This window comes from Octopus sinensis, linkage group LG2 (genome assembly GCF_006345805.1).
Source record: "Octopus sinensis linkage group LG2, ASM634580v1, whole genome shotgun sequence".
Taxonomy (NCBI): Eukaryota; Metazoa; Mollusca; class Cephalopoda; order Octopoda; family Octopodidae; genus Octopus; species Octopus sinensis.
This window is the reverse complement of record NC_042998.1, coordinates 113,039,922-113,062,080: the sequence shown is the minus strand read 5'-3', so window position 1 is coordinate 113,062,080 and position 22,159 is coordinate 113,039,922. Positions and strand designations below refer to the sequence as shown.

The 22,159-nt window shown below is 35.6% G+C and overlaps 1 protein-coding gene across 2 annotated transcripts in view; it reads right to left on the bottom strand.

Annotated features, from left to right (window-relative positions):
* Positions 1-1,563: 1,563 nt before the first annotated feature.
* The window catches only part of LOC115230339 (testis-specific serine/threonine-protein kinase 2-like), a 109,132-nt gene continuing 88,536 nt past the window's right edge, over positions 1,564-22,159 (bottom strand). The window contains exons 1-3 of one of the 2 annotated variants that reach the window (XM_036498957.1): positions 13,216-13,542; positions 6,503-6,804; positions 1,564-2,397 (exon numbers count right to left, since the gene is read on the bottom strand). In XM_036498957.1, coding sequence (XP_036354850.1) covers positions 1,921-2,397; positions 6,503-6,804; positions 13,216-13,297 — 861 coding nt within the window. In that variant the 5' untranslated portion in view covers positions 13,298-13,542 and the 3' untranslated portion in view covers positions 1,564-1,920. Of the gene's footprint in view, positions 2,398-6,502; positions 6,805-13,215; positions 13,543-22,159 lie in introns of those variants that run through there. The other variant, XM_036498958.1, reaches the window with a different exon arrangement.

Sequence of the window (22,159 nt, the reverse complement as noted above, 5' to 3'; positions counted from 1 at the left end):
GATACTTTTATGTATTTTACTATTTCATAACCGAAAGTTGCAAGAACTCTAGAGAAAAATTGTATTAAAAGCTCATCGAGGTCAATGCGCTATGTGTATGATTAAAACAAGGAAGCTTAGTGCGCGTACTTTCTGAAAAGGCACTGTATATGAGTACAGTTGATGGCATTAAGGAACGGATCATAAGGTAATTAATGAGTGTTGTTTCTTAACTCACCATACTGAATTCAAGTTCTCTTTGGGGCTTGATGTATAATAGAATACACGGACTTTATGTGTATTTGGGCTTTATGCATTCTTTAAGTTTCTTTATACGGCAATTTCTAAGAAGGCACCAGTAGAATGTAGAGCATTTATATCCTATAATTTATAGTATAAACTATATTATAATAAATGCTCTGCATTCCCAAAGTGGGCAGTAATCTAAGCCCATCCCCCCCGGGCGGTGGAAAGTTTCAAGGGAGCGTTGAAGAAAAGTGGGGCGATAATGGAGTAGTGATTCATGTAAAAACAACAAAATAATGGGTTCACTAGGTTAAGTTTTATTTGTGAAATACAGTTGCTTTGAATTTGCTTCAGAAAGAGGTCTATGTTTTTGGTGGTTATTCGAGTGGGGGCCTTTAAGAAGGAATCTCGATATCTGACAGACTAGATAGATTCTTATAATTTATATTTATTTAGGTAGTTTGCATTGGTCTTATTGTTAGTTTGGATTCACAACTCCCGGTGCATACCTATTCTATTTCAAAGTGAATAAAATAAATAAAGCTATAAAAACTATACCTGAGCTTATAGCTTTTCACATAGTTAAAAAAAGAAAGAAAAAAGACATGCATGTCGCGTACTACGTACATTAGACATTTTAAACTGATTGCAGTTCGAGTACTGTAACAGACTTACACAACGGTACACCAAATAATACCCAGTAAACAATACATTATACACAATCGCAACTCATTACTATGGCACAACTTACGCTACACAAATGCTACACAACAAACTGGCAAAACGTTAAAATAACACCAGAAACAGTAAAATCTCCACAACAAAATAAATCATCCCACAGCCACAAAAAAGGAAATTTTACACGTACATACACGCGCACTCAGACGCATACAAAACCCTATGCGCATACAACTCAACAATATGGCAGTGCATCTGTTGATGCATTTAAACTCATTATAACCAGCGGAACTCGTGTAGCTTCCATGTGTAATAAAAGTTCTTATTTATATTTTGATACATAAATCTATAGATCTTCATGATACTGTTTCAATGTTAAAAACTTCAATTATGTATTCGATTTCCTTATTGAATAGTATCGCTTGATAGAGACGGTTTCTAGCATGGGCACAAGACCAGAGATGTTGGGCGAACGCGTAGAATGGATTATATCGACTCCAGTACTTGACTGATATTTATTTCATCGACAACCCGAAAGAAAGAAAGGTTATGTTGGCCAGAGCAAGCTTTAAACTCAGGACATACGGAATGTAACCAAATTTTGCAAAACATTTTGTTCAATACTGTGACGATTCTGACCAAATGATGTAGGAAAAACAGTAACGTTACCAGGATATACAGGTTTATCTTATTTCAGATCAACACTCATTTGTATTGTATTTTTAATAAACAATAATACAAAAAGAAAAGATATGAGTAAAAGTAACAATTAAATAAAGAGAAAATATATATAAAAAGAGCAACCGTCTGAAATAATTAAACGATAAGACAAAGATTGCGTCCACTGTTTGGTTATGTATAATGGTATGTATGCCTACGCAATATAATACTTTAACGGAAACCAGCTGTACACGGAAATGTTAATTAGGTACTCTTCGTTGATAGGAAAGAAAATTTGTCAAATGTGAAGTTATGTGAAATCGGTATTAAGGAAGAATTATATGGAATCGTTAACTGTTAGGCCTTTTCCGAAACACTATTTTCTGTAATAAACCATTTTATCTTAAACACATCATCTATGGATGGTCTGTCTTGAAAACGGAACACTAGAAGTTTTTCGACAGCCTCTCTGCAATCATTTTCGATAGGATAACGATCCCAAAATATGTGTAACTTCCTATAGTCGTCTATAATTTTCTTTATGTCTTTCTTTTTGTCGAATGGAAATTTTCCTGTGCTCATGATATAGAGAATAATACCAATGGCCCAGATATCTGACTTGAACGGATTGTATGGACAACCAGTTAGAATCTCTGGAGCTGCATATGACTTTGAACCACAATATGTTTGACTTAGATTCTTTCCAGACACTTTCTTCGAAAAACCAAAATCTGTAATTTTTATTGAGTTCGATTCGTCAAGTAAGAGATTTTCAAGTTTCAGATCCCGATGACTGATATCTCGATCGTGAAGGTATTTAACACCATTGCAGAGCTAGAAATGAAATCAGACACATTACATTATTTCGATAACATGCATGTTACATTAGAATATATCGTTTCATTTAATTCCTAACTCTTTCTCTATAAAACACAAAATTGTTTACACAAATGTGAAAATTATTTTTCGGTGTATTAATCCCATCTTTAGAGATGAAAAAAGTTTTTTTAAAAATCTAAACATCTACCCAATGATTATTCAATCAGTTTGATCTCCAATTTCCATCAGTTGTCTTATTCTTGGATATGTTCCAAACAAAACAATGTAGAGATAAATATATTAGTATATATAAGCATTAGTGTTGATATAGATATTAAAATAATACTCTCATCTTTAACGATGAAGTTTGGTAGTCCGAAAAATTATAATTGTGTTATTAACTCATCTCAGTCATTTAGTAAATTTAACTTTTAAACATTGCTAAAACCAGTTAATACTTTATTCTTTCCAGTAAAATCACCATATTGTTTTGAATTTCAAACCTAAGCAATTTAACTGTTTATCTTAAGGTAAAATATATACTAGAATTGATTGAAAACTTTACAAATGTTACAAAAGCGAATTTCTTAAAAATATTCCCGTCCTTCTAGGATATTTTTCTTGTGTTTTAGTACATTTGTGTTCCATTTAGGTATGCCACTATTCATGAATCGTATAAGAAATTAACCCAAGGATCCACGAGTGCGGCACAGTGTAATACGCTTTTTCATGGTCTATCTTAGCAGACTGTAAGTTCTTCTGTTTCCACCTAGAGCCTCTTACCAGTGTCTTCACAGTCAGGAGTCCTTCTCCAGTTCTTTTCTTATTCAGTTAGAAGACTTATTTCAGTCGTAGTGTTGACAAATATTCTTTGGAGTCGATATAAAGATATTTAAGTTAAGATGGCGTATGATTGGCATGTTTTTTTAGGTCGATTCGTCTCTGATTTTGGCAGGAGAATTATGTCCCCCTGTGTCAACCACTCTGGTATTTGGGACAGGTGGTTTACTTTATTAATGCATTTTATCACATTTGAGTGTTAGACATGTGGGTGTTTTATGAATATCAAGTGATTTCTGAAAGCCCTTTCCTATCTTAAGCTTCTATATTTATCTTCCCAAATCAATAGTAGATTTTCTCATTGTATTGTTGTGTAATTTGATTTCTTCATAAGAGATACGCCGCTTGTTCATACGTCACTTAACCTTTTATTTCGCTGGAATTGTTAAACTAATTTTTTATATCTTTTACTCTCCACGCTTTTACTTTTAAAAGATTGAATTAAAATTACGGTCATGATTTTAAGATCCTGTTCGACTTGAATTTTAAGCTTTCTTAGAAACTTTTTTTTTTTGTGGGGCGATCTGTATTGCAAACTTGTTGGTTAGTATCGAAGAGCTGCCACTCATGTAAGAAGAATTTAACTATCAACTGAGTATATTGAGAAGATCTGTCCGCAACCTGTCTGTGGAAGAAATAGTAAGTAGGCTTTCTCTGTTTGGTGACTATGGTGAAGGCAGTTGTATATTAGATTCAGTTAAAAGGCTTGAGGACGGGGATTTTCTTCTTTGTTCAAGCTATCATAGATTTCCTTTAATATCACCTGAAGAGGAGAGTGAAGGTGGAAGCCGAGGCGCTGCCATCCAGTTTTACGAAAGGTGTGTGAGAACAGAAAGACTGACGGAGCTAAATCAGCCTATTCCGGTTATACGGTTGTAAACAAGAAGCAAGACACTATAAGAGGGGGTTTATGAAGCCTTCGATATGCAGAGTAATCTAGGACTTTGTCTGAATTATGCTGGGGACCTTTTGATATATTTTGTTATTTCCATTCTTTTCGTTGATTTCGGATTCTTTTAACTCGCCCTGAAACCTCACTGATCTTGTTTTTCATCCGTGTGTTCTAACCAATGTCTTGAATGCCAATAAAATCATCAGCGCCATCGGCATTGTAGTTGTCGTCGTCGTTGTTGGTGTGATTGTTGTTTATTCAATAGTTTCATAGTTTCTGTTGCACCACCTGGTGTATCCCCGATTTCTGGAGGTGCGTGTACCGTACCGCCGTAAGTTCTCATTTTTGTGGGGATTAAGGAGTATAGTGTCTTCCTGCTAGTGTACGGCATCGGTTTGTTTTGTTAAGGGGATGCGTTTAGCTTGGTTCGTGTGTTATTTTATTGGTTACTAATCTTGAAGCGTATTTTTCGTGAGTTGTTTTATTTCACAACGTTCTTATGGTATGGGATGTGTGTTAGAATCCACTACTACTACTACTACTACTACTACTACTACTACTACTGTTGCTGCTGCTGCTGCTGCTGCTGCTGTTGCTGCTGCTGCTACTGCTGCTGCTGCTACTGCTACTGCTGCTACTACTACTACTACTACTACTACTACTACTACTACTACTACTACTGCTACTACTACTAGTGAATGAGAGAGCAGCGCATACCACCAAAGTGACACTGGGGTACAAATGTACAAAGCCCAATATACTCATCATGACTACCCGTCTGACATGGGTACACCAGGCACATGCATCACAACCATATGTGCAAGACATGGTGATCTCATATCAAGATAAACGGTACATAACTGTGCAGGTGAGGCCCAGTTAGAATTTTCTTCAAGTTGAGTAGCTTACCTTGCTCAAAAGGTCACTGGATAAGGGTTGTTTATGGATGTTGAACGAAACACCCATATTTCCAGAGATGAATTATTCAAACCCCAAAGAATTTCTCTTAACATATGGCTATGATGCTCCCCCACGACTTCTGCTCGTGATCAGAAATGCATATATTGTCAGTCATCAAGCAACATGCCCAACAAGTTAAGGTCAAACAACTGATAGGCAAATCTGTGGTATCGAGCAGAATATTTGCTGTAAACCATCTTTTATACCAAGACAAAACATATACATGTTAACGCTTCCAATTTTATCTATCTATCTATCTATCTATCTATCTATCTATCTATCTATCTATCTATCTATCTATCTATCTATCTATCTATCTATCTATCTATCTATCTATCTATCTATCTATCTATCTATGTGAGCATGTGTGTGTGTGTGTGTGTGTGTGTGTGTGTGTGTGTGTGTGTACACCATCACTTTTCTTCGTCCATTCGATTTCTTTATAAATCACAACACGCTTTAAAACTTTTCCTGAACTGTTCTCTCATTTTTTGCCTTTGTAACCATAATAAGGACATCCCCGTCTCCTCCCCATTGTTCTTGTTGTTATTATTATTATTATTATTATTATTGTTATTATTATTATTATTATATTATTATTATTATTATTATTATTGTTGTTGTTGTTGTTGTTGTTGTTGTTGTTGTTGTTGTTGTTATCATTATCATAATCATCATCATCATCATCATCATTATTATTATTATTATTATTATTATTGAGTGAGAGAGCAGTTCATGCCATCAAAGTGACACTGGGGTAAAATATACAAAGCCCAATATACCCATCATGACTACCCGTCTGATAAAGGTACACCAGGCACATGCATCACAACCATATGTGCGCGACATGGTGATCTCATATCAAGATAAATAGCACATGACCTTGCAGGTGGGGGCCCAGTTAGAATTTTCTTCAGGTTGAGTAGCCCATCCCGCTCAAACGGTCCCTGAATAAGGGTTGTTTAAGGATGTTGAAAGAACTACCCATGTTTCCAGAGGTGAACTATTCAAACCCCAAAGAATTCCTTTCAACACATGGCTATGATGCTCCCCCACGACTTCTGCTCGTGATCAGAGATGCACATATCGTCAGCCACTAAGGGACATGCTCAACTGGTTAAGGTCAAACAACTGACAAGCAAATCTGTGGTAGTGAGCAGAATATTTGCTGTAGCCCATCTTTTATACCAAGACAAAACAATGTACATGATAACACTTCCAATCAGTTAAGATCAGAAGCCATGAGAGCCACTGCCTGGTACTGCACCAGGGCATTTATTATTATTATTATTATTATTATTATTATTATTATTATTATTATTATTATTATTATTATTATTATTATTATTATTATTATTGTTATTATTATTAAAAGTAATAACGGACAAGGATGAACAATTAACAAATAATTTGATGTGATTAGTTTACCTGAGTCATTAGCAATTTTCTTTTCATCTCTGGTAAATTTCCATTTGCTTGGATGTATTTAAGCATATCTCCGTGAGGAGCAAACTCGATGATCATAAATAAAGTTTGGTCAATTTGAAAAGCTTCATAGAATTTAATTACGTGACGATGATCGAGTGATGGCCAGTTCTCCAGCTCACGAGGAAGGAAACTTTCTTTAAAATCATCAGGCGCTTTCATTAGATTAATGATTTTTACAGCAACTTGTCTTGGGTCATTCTTAGATATATGACCAAGCTTGACCTTCGAGTAACTTCCTCTTCCTGAAAAGTTACACCAAGAAAGCAAAGGGGGAAAAAAGAAAAAAAAGTATAAAAGAAAAAAAGTATAAATTGCATATACATTGTTTAAATTACCAAAATATAGAGTCGAGAACATTGGTGCTTCAAATTATCGAAGACTGTTAATGTCGTGAACGAAATATGGAAATCTTTTCGTAGTTGTTACAGCTCTGTTAGAAAATGAAGTGTAATACCTCTTTGAACTTTTCGGGAGCTGCTGTAACTGATGTGAGGAAGAGTTGAAGACTCGGGTTATCATCAGATCAGACCTCTAACTTAAATGACCGCAATATAGTGCTCTCTGTTGAAGACAACAGAGGGCCATGTGATAGTGTGAAACTTATTACTGACTTCATGATTTGTAAATCTAAGGGAGAAGTACATGCAATTTCAAAGTGAGAATAGCAGTTTCAAAATGAACGTTACATGTCACTTAAAATTTAAACTTACTTGATTTAATTAACAAGATGAACAACGTATAAACACATAGAAATGTAGGGGGGGATTTTATCAATTGGAGAACACGGCGTGTGGTCAAGAAGTGTTACTTCCACCGAACTGATCATTCTCTATGGAATTGTGCATTCATAAAATCTATAGTGGAATGCGCAGCATTGTATTTTCGTAGCTCGTGCAGAATTCGACGCCTAGCATTGAACTGCTTATTCTCTGAATAGTATTTTGAACAAATCCTTGACAAGCAGTATCAAGGTGGATGTAGAACAAAGAAGACGTCAATGGTCAACGTCGTTCGTCGTCAGCTCAAGAACTGTTATGGTTGTGGACTGGACTATAAGGACCCAGTTAAGTACACAGTTATTAATTTTAAAACTGAAAGCACAATAATTTTAGACCTTGTCAAAGCAAGAAAATATTGTTTTCATGCGAGAAATCCAGGCGGTAAATGCAGTGGGAAGGTTGATAATAAGATATATGTATACTGTATGAAGCAATATATAACAGTACACCAATCATGCGGAAAATATATGAAGACATAAGATGGGATTTGCCACAAAAACAAATTGTAAAAGATGTTTTCATGTTATATTTTCTATTGAATAAATTTTTTTTGTGTTAAACTTGTTTGGAAATTGTTATTCTCAGTTTGAAGCGGGGAAGTCTTGTTTTGAAATAATGAATCATATTAAGTGACATGTACTAGCTTAGAATTACAAATACTGTACTTGGGTACATGTTCTATTAGATATGATAGTACAGTCGATAACGCATAGTTAATTATCCTTGGTGATTGAAATTATTATGTAATTGAAAGTATTATGCAATTAACCCATTTATGCAGTTATCTGTTACAGGAGTCAACTGACCAAACACACCTTTCATAATTTGTTTTAAGGAAATAAAAAGCTTGTGTCATCATGAGAAAAGAAATCTAGCATTTCCCATAGCTCCCTCTCACCTTTTCTGAGAAAGTTAGCATCTTCTCCATGTTTTACACTAACATTATTTACATTTTAAACAATTTAAACTGATTTTTACCGATATAGACAAAATTCTATGTTTACTGTTTCTTTTGTGTTTTTTCCACATTTTCTGTTGGAATCTCTTGAATAGTCAGATTAGTCTACAAACTAATCTAGAAAAGAAAATCTATAGTACTGGCATCTAAAGGATATGCAATTTACTGGATCTGCGATTATCTTCTTAATTTGTAAATATTCTATCATTGGTGTCCTGTTTTCCTATTTGCGTGGGAGGATTGTTGTGGATAATCAATATCATTTTTCTGAAAATAACTATTCTATAAAATCAACATTTTATGAATAATTGCCGCCAAAACTGGTGTTGTTTATCATTCAAATGACATTTCTATAAGACATCGCAGTTTGATTCTTCTTATACTGAACTCTCACCCTCTCTTGGACAATCTCATCCTCTCAAGGACTACCTTTCTGGATCTTATTGCACACTGTTGTTGATTCCTGTTTGACAGGTAACGTTCATCCAAAGCAAACTTTTTTTTGTGCTACAATACTGGAAGGGATCTATTGTTGCCCTTTTCTACTGTGAAGGGCAGTTGAACTTAACTGATGAAAGATTGAAAGTCTGTTTGGATAATCAGCAAATATTTATGTAAATTTGCAAAATCTCAAGATCAGCTCATACATGCAAAATACATTAACCGGATCCATTGTATTTAATCCGTTACTTTGAAATCATAGGTTTGGTTGCCGATAATTAATAAAATCAAAGAGCATTTATTTGAATAGATTTTATGATATCATTGCTCCAAACAATATGAACCGTCTGAATTTGAGCTAGCTTGGGCAGTTGAACACCACAACTTGGTGCTTGGGGTCTTTTAGTACGAATAATTTTGTGACAAGCATTTGAACTAGAATTTCTTGCAGGCATTGAAACGCCTATGTGCAGTCTCAGCATTGGCCTCGTCAATCTCACCAATTTAGGAAGGCCTGAAAAGATTGACTCTCTTCTAACAAATTTATACATATACGAACACACATGCTTGAGAGAGCACTAGCACGCACGCACGCACACACACACACACACACACACACACACACACACACACACACACACACACACACACACACACACACACACACACATACACGCACATGCTCGCACACTCACAAAGCAAAAAACAGACAAAACTAACACCCAATGATATAAATACATATATTTCCTTCTAAAGCAAAACGAATGACGATTTTTCGTCCCACCTCACCACCACTTAGAAATCCAACTCACCAAACAATATCTCGATGACGGACAGACGTTTTACATGTATTCTAAACCAGTTCTGAGTACTAGACGTTTCCATAAAAAAATTGGCATACATTTCTTTTCCCACTGATATGGCACAAATCTTATGTCTGAGGACATGCGCGATAGGTTCCATTTGATGACTAGGATCTTAATTAATTTGGTCATTTTTCGATTGCTTGTGAACTGAATCTGAAAGTCTGTAATGACATTCAAACAATTCACCAACTTAGAATTTTGTGGAAAATTTACTTGCCGCAGTATATATGAATTAATCGCATATTAAAATGTAAATCGTGTTTTGCTACAATATAGAGATAAGCGAAGAATATCGGTTTCCATTTAGTTAATTTTTATAGCTTCGTTTCATTTATACGCCTACATTGTCAAAACAATCGGGGATTTCTTCAATAAGGTTGCAGAAATCATATAAAGCTGCCAATAAATCGTATGAAACCGCTGATGTTCAAGAAATCGGTGTCTCCACCAAGTGATCGTACTTCAGCACCTATGTTCTTGCTGAGCATCATTGCTGCTACTACTTCTCGAGGTATACAGCATATAAAAAGACTTTGCTCTATTTCGCCTCGCTGGATAATGTTGAAAGCTTTCAAGAAACCTACAGTCAGTAAAACTACCAGTAGATTTTAAACCCCAAACCCTTCAATTAATCTTCTGAGTATTAAGATCTTTCCAACAAATCTGTAAACGTCATTGTGTATTTAAGCAGTGCTATCACATCCACAGATGAACTGAATGTAAAAAGTTGCAACGATGAGGTTCTCAGTGATCTCAGTGTCATCTTGGATCCATCACTTCCTAAGATCTTCAGAAAATCTTCTGTACCACTGAGGAATCAGTGCTTTTATATGAGTCAGCTGCCTGGACACTAACCAAAGATCAGGAGGACAGACTTGCTGAGGCCTACACCCGTATGTTGCGGGTCGTTCAGATTATCTCCTGGAAAAAAAAACATCTATTTAAACAAAGACTGTGCAGCGGCAAACTTCTTGCAATCATTGATGTCATTAGAAAGAAATTAATGAGCTTTGTATGACATCTCTGGAGAGATAAACAAGATTAAGTTTTTTAGTGATACACTCCTACGGATATCTAGACACACGGGTCGGCCGTTCAGAAATAACTTTCACCGACCAGCTCTGTATGGACATTACATGTTGACCTCCTGAAAGGTGTGCGAGATTGTGACCGAGTCAAGAAAATTCGATCAAACCCGATCAGATATAATTATTGGATAGCATTCGGACAAAATGCTAAGCGGCATTTCTTCGGGCACCTTGATGTATTAATTTCAAATGCTACTGAGCTCGACTTTACACATCAACCTTTCGGGGTCCATAAGTTAAGTACCAGTTGAGCACTGGAGTCGATGTATTCGATTGGCTCCCATCCCTAAAATTTCAGGCCTTGTGCTTATAGTAGAAAGAATAATTTATTAAGGTAGCGAGCTGGTAAAGGCGTTAGCCAGACAAAATGCTTAACGGCATTCCGTCCGTCTATACGTTCTGAGTTCAAATTCTGTCGAGGTCGATTTTGCGTTTCATCTTTTCCAGCTCGAGAAAATAAGTACCAGATGGATCCTGGCATTGTGCCAAAATTTGAAACCATTATTATTATTATCATTATTATTATTATTATTATTATTATTATTATTATTATTATTATTATTATTATTATTGTTATTATTATTATTATTATTACTTTTTTTTTTCTTCTTTCAAATTTTCTTCCATTTCTTGCCGAGTGTCTTCCCGACTCCTAGGGCAAAGAAACTCATAGTGTATATTGGTAGGCCATTAAACCAAACTCAGTAGTTCGTTAATTTTTTTTAATTTTTTTTTTTTTTTTAAAGTTAAATTAAAATGCATGAGCAGCAACAGTTCTCACATCGACAATGCTCTTCTCAATACGTGTGATGTACCAGTGAAGACAATCTTTTGCACTTCTTGCAGGGATGGTAAGCCAGGGATAATTCTCATATAATTTTCGGTTCCCTTCTTGATCATTCCTAGTGCTCCTACGATCACTGGTATTGTAACCGCCTTGAGATGCCACATTTTCTCGATTTCAATGAGTAGGTCTTTATATTTCTGAGCTTGTCAAACTCTTTCGCTGAGATATTATGATCACAGGGGATGCTCATGTCGATCAATAAGCAAACTTTATTGTTTTGGTCTTTCACAACAATATCTGGTTTATTGGCCTTGATGGTTCGGTCTGTATGTACTGGAAAGTCCCACAGAATGGTTACATTTTCTCCTTCAGTTACAGCCTCAGGGTGGTGATTATACCACTTGTCGGTAGTTTTGATATTGTAATGCCGACTTATTAGCCAGTGGAGATATTGGCCAACTCTGTCATGTCTTAATTTATACTCCACTGGTGCTAAGACTTTACATCCAGAGATTAGGTGGTCCACTGTTTCAATCATGTCGTTGCAGAATCGGCATTTTGGGTCTGCTCCATTTTTCATCACATTGGCCTGGTAGTTCCGGGTTGATAGGCTTTGGTCTTGAGCAGCCAGGATGAAACCTTCGCTCTCTGCTTTTAGCCCTGAGCTCCGCAGCCACTGATGGGTTTGCTTCTGGTCAACATCAGCTTGTTTGCTGCGGGTCACATATTTGCCGTGCAGAGGTTTCTCCTTCCACCTATCAGCCAATTGCTCGTGCAATTATTATTATTATTATTATTATTATTATTATTATTATTATTATTATTATTATTATTATTATTATTATCATCGTTATTAAGGCAGCGAACTGGCAGAATCGTTACCATGCCGGACAAAATGCTTCCACCGCATTTCTTCTGGTTCATCATGTTCTGAGTTCAAATTCCGTTGTGGCTGACTTTATCTTTCATCCTTTCAGGATAAATGCCAGTTGAGAAATTACATGAACTATTTGGATATATTCAAATTGAACAGAGTTCTGCTTACCATTATGGCAGACATTTAATAGCAATTGATTTTATTAGAGAACTACAAAGAACTACAATAAATTTGATAACGTTATCAGAAAAAAAGAAGTCAGATGTATGCGGTTGTCCCCGGATCTCGCCATTAGAACTCTTCATACATATTTTGAAAGTTTACATACATACATATAGACGTACACACACACACACACACACAAACACGCTTACATATATATGTATATACACATATATACATATGTATATTTTATACGTACATATGTATGTATGTATGATTGTAAGTATGCACGTATGTCTGTATATATGTATGTATGATTGTATGTTTGTATATGTATGTATTAATTTTGTTTATTGCGTAATACAAAAGCAAATGTTTGTAAAGTAAACAGGATCACTTCCATATTTCACCGGAACCGACGTTTTGGTTCAAACGGCTTTCTCAAACTGCTCATGTGTACTGCCAACCTAAGGACCGATTGAGCGAAACCTTTGTGCCGATCATATGTATTTCTGTTTCCTTTACATAAGCACACACACACACACACACACACACACACACACACACACACACACACACACACACACACACACACACACACACACACACACACCGACAATTTTATAGCAAATAGATTTATTTATAAAATGAAAAAGAAGAAAGACAAAAATAACAAAATATGTAAAGCGTCTTACCAATCGTATCTAGTAGTTTGATACCACGTTTAGCCAGAATCTGATGGTAATCAACTCCATGGAGCATTTCCATGTTATACATCTAACCTAATATTATTCAGGTTGATGAATTGTAAATTATTTTCATCACTAAGTTCGAAAAATCTATTAAGAAAAGGAGAAAGAATACTCTCCAAGTGACAATTTTTTTCCAAGGGATTATTTATCTCGGCGAATTAGACATAATTTAAACAAACTATTTTCGGCGTCGAGCCGAAAAATAACGTCTGTAGTAAAAAAAAAAACAAAAGAAAAAAACACGAGTCATATGACGTTGAATCTCGCGGAGTCATTTGCATTCACGAGATAGCCATTCTTCATTCTTGCGAAATTTAGGAAAACTGATAAATTGGTAGTGATAGCTTGGTGGAAACCTACGCGCTCGCGCCCGCACGCATGCATATACATATATATTATACGAACAAAACGCCCCCCCCCCCGTCCAATGGACGGTGCTGAATCATATCTGCTGAATAAAAAGCAATCAGTGTTTTATTTTCATTAAAAAATAATTAAGCATGCCTTTATTTCAATAAAATTTTTGGTTTTGTTAAACGAAGTTAAGGCAAAAAAAAAAATTCTTGAGAAACCAAATAGTCTTTCCTTCCTTCATGCCAAGTTTGAAGAAAATATCTCTATTGTATCTTACTTTTTTGGTCTCTTAAATATACTGCATTTTGTGGCATTATTTTTTTTGCGCAAACTGCACGTGCATTTTTCTCGCGTACGTGTAGTATCGATCGCAACAGCTGATGTACTTGCGCGTACAAATGCACGTTCCCAAGGCTTTATCGATCGCATTCTCACCTGGAATCGATTTTTGTAATTTTTTCAAAACTTATACACGCCCTGATACCGTAGGTATCTACATATCAAATTTGAGCGCAATCGGATGGAGGATGCCCGAGATCCTGGAAGACACACACACACAGACAGACAGAACGGATTTTATATAATAGATGTGCCGATTTTCATGCAGGGATTCATAAATAGATGGACATTGTGGTTAGGTCGTATAATAAAGCCTCATTGTTAATCGTAGTCATATAAATGAGACATATATGTTCTAAAATATACGAGGAAACACTGTGCATATACATAATCGAACATCTAGATTGTGATTTTTTTTCAAGCAGTTAATCTGTGCAGAAATGTAGCACTGAAAGAATTTCCTACCTAGTTCATTGTAGAAAGGCAACCCAACATTACTTTAGTTGTTTATGTTGGTATTATATTGTCTTTTGTTTAATTCATTTACCTATACATTACCACAAAAAGTATAACATCTTGGTTAAGAAATTCACTTCGCACATACTTGCTTCAAGGTTCAATTCCACTGTGCAGCACTTTTGGCAAGTGTCTTGGAGGTTGATATTAAATCACATGTTGCACATGCATGTGGGAAAATAGCATTCGCTAGGTGTCATGTTATCATCCATCGTTTGCCTCGAAAACTTACTGATTCTGGTGAAGCACAGATTACATCAGGACTTCTGACTGAATGAGAGAGTACTCCAGGTCTTGGCATTTAGTTACGGTTGCTAAAGCCGTTTTTCTAAGCCTCGGGAACCAGAGAAGATATCTTCTAGTCGAAGTAAAGGATATCTAGTTTATTGTTTAAGTTTTCTGGATTCATTCGTACGGAATAAGTGTTTGCTCTATTGAACTCAGAAATTTTCAAACCTTGTCAAATTGCACCGATTGAAATGCTGTTCTATACATTTTCATCTTTGCAGATGATACCCTCTAGTGGACAAAAGATATTGTACATGCACTACAAATTTTGACTTAAACAACAAAGTTAGGATTACTATTGACTTGTATACACTGTGTTCAGTTTTAAGTGACATGTCATGATTGTTCAAGAGAACTTATAATGCTATTCTGCCTTTTTTCTTCAGTTCTCGGCGATATCTCGATATCTAACGTAGGAATGTTCCTCATGATGAATCTGAAGCATGGGAAATAGTGAAAGGTTTTCAGAGATTGACCAACTACGAAACATGTTTGCAAAATAGACTCAAGACACTAATTTATTTTGTTACACGTTTCGATTATAGGACTGTGTTCATCGTGGAACACTGCTGTCATGATGATAGTTGATTATATCGCCCGTCACCTTTTTGGACTGGTACTAATTCTATACACCTCAGAAAGAAAGTCATCTTTGAACTGAATGGAAAATGAACTTATCAAGTAGAAGAGCAATGAGTTAGCAAATTCGCTTGAGCGTCGATCAAAACGCCTCCAAGGTCATGGATGATAAAGTTTAGTGTCAGTCAATTACTGCAGTTGATATAATTGATTAATACTGGTGGTTCCAAGAATCAGTATGTACAGAAGAGATGAGAAAGAACTTCCTCGACAGACTGATCGCATGGTCCAAAACGGTTCCGAGAGGAGGCTATTCAATCTAAGCAATAACAGATGACGCAATACGTTGAAATAACCCAGCCCTGAAAACAAAAGTGAAATTGTTGCTTTCAGTCATGTAGCAGTGGCCGATCAAAAGATGATAATTGATCCAAATTAATTAGAACCTCAAGGAAGCCATGTTTGTTACTTACCTTCTGTTATTTCGTCTGATGTAGAATAGATCATTCATGGATCACACAGGTCTGGGTATTCTCAACGATACTATGCAAGACAAGCAGCAATTTCCTTGCTAGCTCCTTGGTAAAATCTTTAACTTTGCATATAGCAGAGTTAATGGACAGAAATTATCAACAACGTCCTAATCGTTCGCGTACCTGAATCTCAGATATTTTGGTTTCATTAGTATTAGTATATCTAACTCTAGTGACTTTGAATCGCTAAGCAAGTTACCTTTTTTTTCCAAATTGATCTCACGTCACATGCATTTGCGCAAACTAATCTCAGTTTGACATGCGAAGAAGATAATAAGTGGAAGAAGTTTCTTAACTTACATTTGCGTTAACCGGGCAATTCAGTTTGCAGAGTGAGCCAATGGCTTCCTGCAGCACGGAATAGAATATGTTAGCAGTGAAAGTCGTTGCTTCATGTGGGTATCTCAACAGTGAATGCTTGTAGACTTCGATTGTCATCTATAAGAGAAATTGGTCGATGCCCTTCCCCTTTGCTTGTATTTGTTACGTTTTTCCCAGCCCGTCGGTCTTCTTTCGGAAAAAAAGTTGTAATCGAAAGAGCCTTTGTTATTGTTTGTTGTCATTGCTCTGACTTTTTCATTGTTGTTTGTTTGAGGGAATGGCATTATGCTTTGTTTGCTGTTGTGATTTTTCTTACAACAATTGTTTATGTTCTGAGCGATGATTTAAAAAAAAAAAACTTTCTGGCCACAACAGGTTTGATTGTTTTTACCGCTTATGCTTTTTAGTTGTGTTGGCCGTGGACTGCAAGTGCTTGTTTGAAAAATGAGACTGATTGGCTTTTATCATCCAGTCATTGGACTGCGGCCATGCTGGAGCACCGTCTTGAGGATTTTAGTTGAACGAATCAACCCCAGCACTTAATTTTAAAGCCTGATTTTTTCTGTTAGTCTCATTTACCAATCCATAAATTAGACAATAACACACCAACACCAATTGTCAAGCAACGGTCGATAGACGAACAAAAGCACAAATACTCATATATGTATGCATGTACTATCACTCTTTCTTTCTTTCTTTCTCTCTCTCTCCCTCTCCCCCCTCTCTCTCTCCTATACAGACCAAAGGTTAGCGCTCATTAAATATAGCTAAAAGGATATAAAGTAATATAGGTTTCAGTGAAAAGGCAACTTTCGAGATATTGACAGCGAAAAAGAAAAAAAAAAAGATTATTTTCCTCAATGTATTCTTCGTATGAGGTCGCTTGAATCACTTCTAAAACATAAAAAAAGTCGGATGTTAAATGTACACAGTCACTGCATTGCAAAATCATAAATATTAAAAGATGAATGGGTAGCTAAAAAAGAGAATATTTGAATCCATAGATCAAATTCGTATATATCCTACGGCCGTTTCAGGAAAGGTATTTCAGAATGGGTGAACTATTTGTACCCATTTCGAATATATACATTCCCTTCATCAGAGATTATATGGGAGGTTTAAAAAAGTTAAAAATATTGTTTATGAAACATCAAGAGACTTCATACCTGAATCAGGTATCCTATGTTGAGATAAAAATTTGTTCAGAAAAATACATTCTAAAATGAAGGTTAAATATATTACAAATCTTACAGAAAAATGATACGTTTACGGCTATTCTAAAACATATTGGGGATAAAAGGTCGGAATTAAGGTTTCAATTTTTAATATGGGTTGGCTATATTTTAAAAAGAAAAAAAATTTTCATGGAGAAACATACCTATGTTTACAAAATATCAAAGCATCAGAAATCTTATTTAATAATATTTTTCTACTCGTACGAAGTATGGATTCTTTAGTGCATAATCTACATATTCTAGTGTGTGTGTGTGTTATATGGAGTAGCTTGAGTAATTATTGACCAATCTAATTTAAATTGTTTATTTTGCGCTTTTAAATTATTCATGTGTCTGGCTAGTGCTTTCGAATTTTTCGTGTTCGGGTTTGTAAAAGAATTTTTATGCCCTCTATATCTAGTTTTAAAGTCTATTGTGTTCCTTATGTAGATTTTCTTGTTTTTTTTTGAGGTTCTTGGGTTTTTTTACTTCACACATATAAACTACATTTTTTCTCAAACATGGGCCTTTTAACGGGCAAAATTCTGGGGAATCCAGGTTATTACTCTCCTGGTTACGTTCCATGGATTCCCTAGTATTTTTTTAAAGTTCAAATCTATTATTAGCAGCAATAATGGAACCTAAATAAGGTGATGTTGAATATAACAATTTTAAACTAGATTTGTTAAAGATGGGGTGATATTTATGATCCAGAAGAAAGTTTTTTTCAATGCTCTTAAAGAATAATTCGAGGAGATTCTTAACCTATTAAGTCCCAGAGTGCTTGAATTCCTGAATATTAGTTTTAAATGTTTACAGATGATTGAAAATAGGTTAAAATGAAAAAAAATAATTATTAATTATTAAAACTCCTCTACTCCAAGTAGAAATGGAAATACTCGGTGTCCTATAAATAGGACACTGAGACAATGTGATATAGCTTATTTAATGTTCTCATTTAGTGTCCTATTTATAGGACAATGGGACTTAATGGGTTAACTTGAAGAGAAAAAGGTGGGGGTGAACCAAATTATTTCCCACTGCCTGTTTCTTACTGAATCTATTGTAAAGTTATGACTAAAAGGTTGATAATATCTCCTATGTATATGAGGAATCCATTGTTCAACGGGCTCATTAACTGAGGGAATGTCAATATTTAATTTAGTTAAGCCTGGAAAAAGTTTACTTAGTTTATTTTTAAATATTGTATTTCTTATATAATAAATGTTCTTGTAGAAACCACTATTCTTAAGTGCTGTGTTATACAATGATACATGATTATTGAAAATTCTTTCATTATCTGAGAGATTAGATATTCTTTAATATTTATGATTAGAAAGGCGGCGAGCTGGCAGAAACGTTAGCACGCCGGGCGAAATGCGTAGCGGTATTTCGTCTGCCGTTACGTTCTGAGTTCAAATTCCGCCGAGGTCGACTTTCATCCTTTCGGGGTCGATAAATTAAGTACCAGTTACGCACTGGGTCGATGTAATCGACTTAATCCTTTTGTCTGTCCTTGTTTGTCCTCTCTGTGTTTAGCCCCTTGCGAGTAGTAAAGAAATAGGTATTTCCTCTGTCTTTACGTTCTGAGTTCAAATTCCGCCGAGGTCGACTTTGCCTTTCATCCTTCCGGGGTCGATAAATTAAGTACCAGTTGCATACTGGGGTCGATCTTATCGACTGACCCCACTCCTCCAAAATTTCGGGCCTTGTGCTTAGAATAGAAATGAATTTGATTAAATATTCTTTAATATTTATGATTTTGCAATGCAGTGACTGTGTACATTTAACGCCCGACCTTTTTATATTTTAGAACTGATTCAAGTGATCTCATACGAATATATATTTTATATTTTACATTCTATAATTATATTTATATATTTTCATATATATTTTTTGTGCCTATATATTGTATATTTTATATGAGGTGTGTCTTTCGAAGAATATATTGAGGAAAATAATCTGTTTTTGGTTCAATATCTCAAAAGTTGTCTTTTCATTGCAACCTATATTACTTTATACATACATACCTACATACATACATATATACATACCTACATACCTACATACATACATACATACATACATACATACATACATACACACACACACACACATACACACACATATATATATATATATATATATACACACTCACACACACACCAGATACATATACGTGTGTATGTATATGTGCATGTGTGTGTGTGCGACGAGCTTTTAGTTTCCGTCTACCAAATTTACTCACAAGGCTTTAGTCGGAATCGGGGCTGTAGTGGAAGACACCTGCTCAAAATGTCACGTAGTGGGACTGAATCCGGGACCATAAGGCCGGATAGCAAACTATACTTGCCGCACAGCCACGTTTGCGCTTGTTTAATAATAATTTTTTTCTTAAATGCAAGTCTTTGTATTTGTAATTCTTAACACCCATTTTGTGAGAACGTTCAATACTTAGATTGTTACCACCGCTGTGGCTAACACCTCTTCCCGCTATCTCATGGGTCGCCATTTTACTGTATAAACAACGACGGGAATGATTGTTTACCAAAAACTGTATATACAAATGATAATGTCTGAGGACATGAGGTAATACAATTGACCTTCAGGTATTTCAAATCTTTTATTAGTAAAACTGAAACAAAAACTATATATATTTTTTTCATTCAGTAAATTACTGCCAATAACTACGTTCGTGGCCAAAATTTTGATGTGCTGTACGTTCAGGTGAATTTGTTGTACGTTTTAGTGATCTTGCCATTGGTTTTTAAAATTCAGGTTTTAACGCATTGATTGATTGATTTTTCACACATCCGTGTTTGTGAGCTTAATAAAAATAAAAGTACGCCCGGTCTGCCTTCGCAAACGCGTCTGCATGCACGCACGCATTGACTAATGAGATCAAGGGCGTCTGTAATTTGGGGTGAACGTATATACGTCCTGTTTACGACGCCATTGCTGTCACAACACAAGAAGTTTTCTCACAGACTGAAGGTACGTGTTTGCTTTTTTAAAAGTTTGATAAATTAGACTCAAAAATTACAGTGCTTATTTATACAATCCCGCCGTATCAGTCTGAACACAAACATAGATTTCTTTACTCAGATTTTAACCGGTGTGTAATGTGTTTGATAATTTGATTAATTCAAATAAATCTTATAACTGGAGCAAAATATGAGCGATAGAACTTTGAAAACAGAACATTTCTCAGATAATGAACGTGAAGCACCAGATAAGAAGAAGGCCAGATGGGCATCGTATGAAAGGAAACTTCCGCAAAAATTGTTGTGCGATGAAAAATTTTCTAGTTGGTTGGAGCGAGGCAAGAACGATACAGCTAAAGGCAAATGCATATTATGCAAGTATGAAATTGTCGGTAGTTTGAGCCAAATTTTACATGAGCAGGCAGAAAAATTCCGCAAGAATGCAAATGAAGCAAATAAAGCAAAAAAGTTTACCAATTATGTCGAGGCCTCATCGTTTTCTTCACATTCCAAGAAAGTAGCAGCTGCTGAATTAAAATACTGTGCATTTGTTGCTGAGCATAATCTCCCAATTTCGATTTTGGACCACTTACCTGGCCTTGTTGCAAACGCCTGTCATGGTTCTAAAATCGCCCAGGATGCAAGGTGTGCCCGAACGAAAGGCACATACATCTTCCTTAAAGCCTTTGGCCCCTACGGCTTCAACGCTTTATTAAAAAAAGCTTCATTCATCAAAATTCTCACTCGTTATTAATTAAACAACTGATGTTTCAACACTAAAACAACTTGTCCTGGTTTGCAGATTTTATGACGTTGAAATTCAAAAGACAGTCGACGATTTTCTTACACTTATAGAAATACAGGCTTGCAGTGCTACGGGTATACACAACTGTCTTCTATCATTTTTAAACGAACACGCTATTTCTCTAGAAATTTTGATAGGTTTCACCTGTGATAATGCAAATGTTATGATGGGACGCAAACAATGTGTTAAAGCAGAATAGGCTAGATCTTTTTGTGCAAGCCTGTGTTTGTCATTCTTTAAACTTATGTTCACCAAACGCGTGCAATGAATTGCCGAATTCTGTCGAAGAATTGACACGAAGTATTTATGCACACTTTAGTCACAGTTCTAAGTGTATCAGTGAATTCAAAGATGTGTAGAAAATAGCTTTAATTGATCCTCACAAAATCCTGCATGCAAGTTGCACTAGATGGCTGTCTCTCAAGCAAGATGTGCAGCGCATTTTAGAGCAGTGGCCAACACTGCTGGCATATTTCACACAAGCAACATTAGAGGTGGGTCTCCGATTACGGCTCGACGCATTCTCACTGAAATGAAGAATCCTCTCACAAATATGTATTTAGCATTTCTCTCTTTCATTTTAAACAACGTTAACAAACTTAATCAGGAATTCCAGGCTGAAGGCTATCGGATGCATAAGCTTAAAAGAGCCATCAACGCTGGAATGGAGGGAATTTTGAGCATTTTCATCAGACCTGACTTACTTTCTGTTATCAATGTGTGTGAAATTAATGTCAACGATGCAACGACACACTAACCATTAGATTGTATCTACTTTGGTGCTGCAGCTGAAAGAATTTTATACGAAAATGCTACCACCATTGCCTCTGATGAATTGTTGACTTTCCGACAGAATATACTGTGATTCTTTGTTAGTTTTTCAAATCAAATGCTCGTGCGGTTTTCGTCTTGCGATATGCAGGACAATTTGGGATTACTAGAGGCGTTGGACCC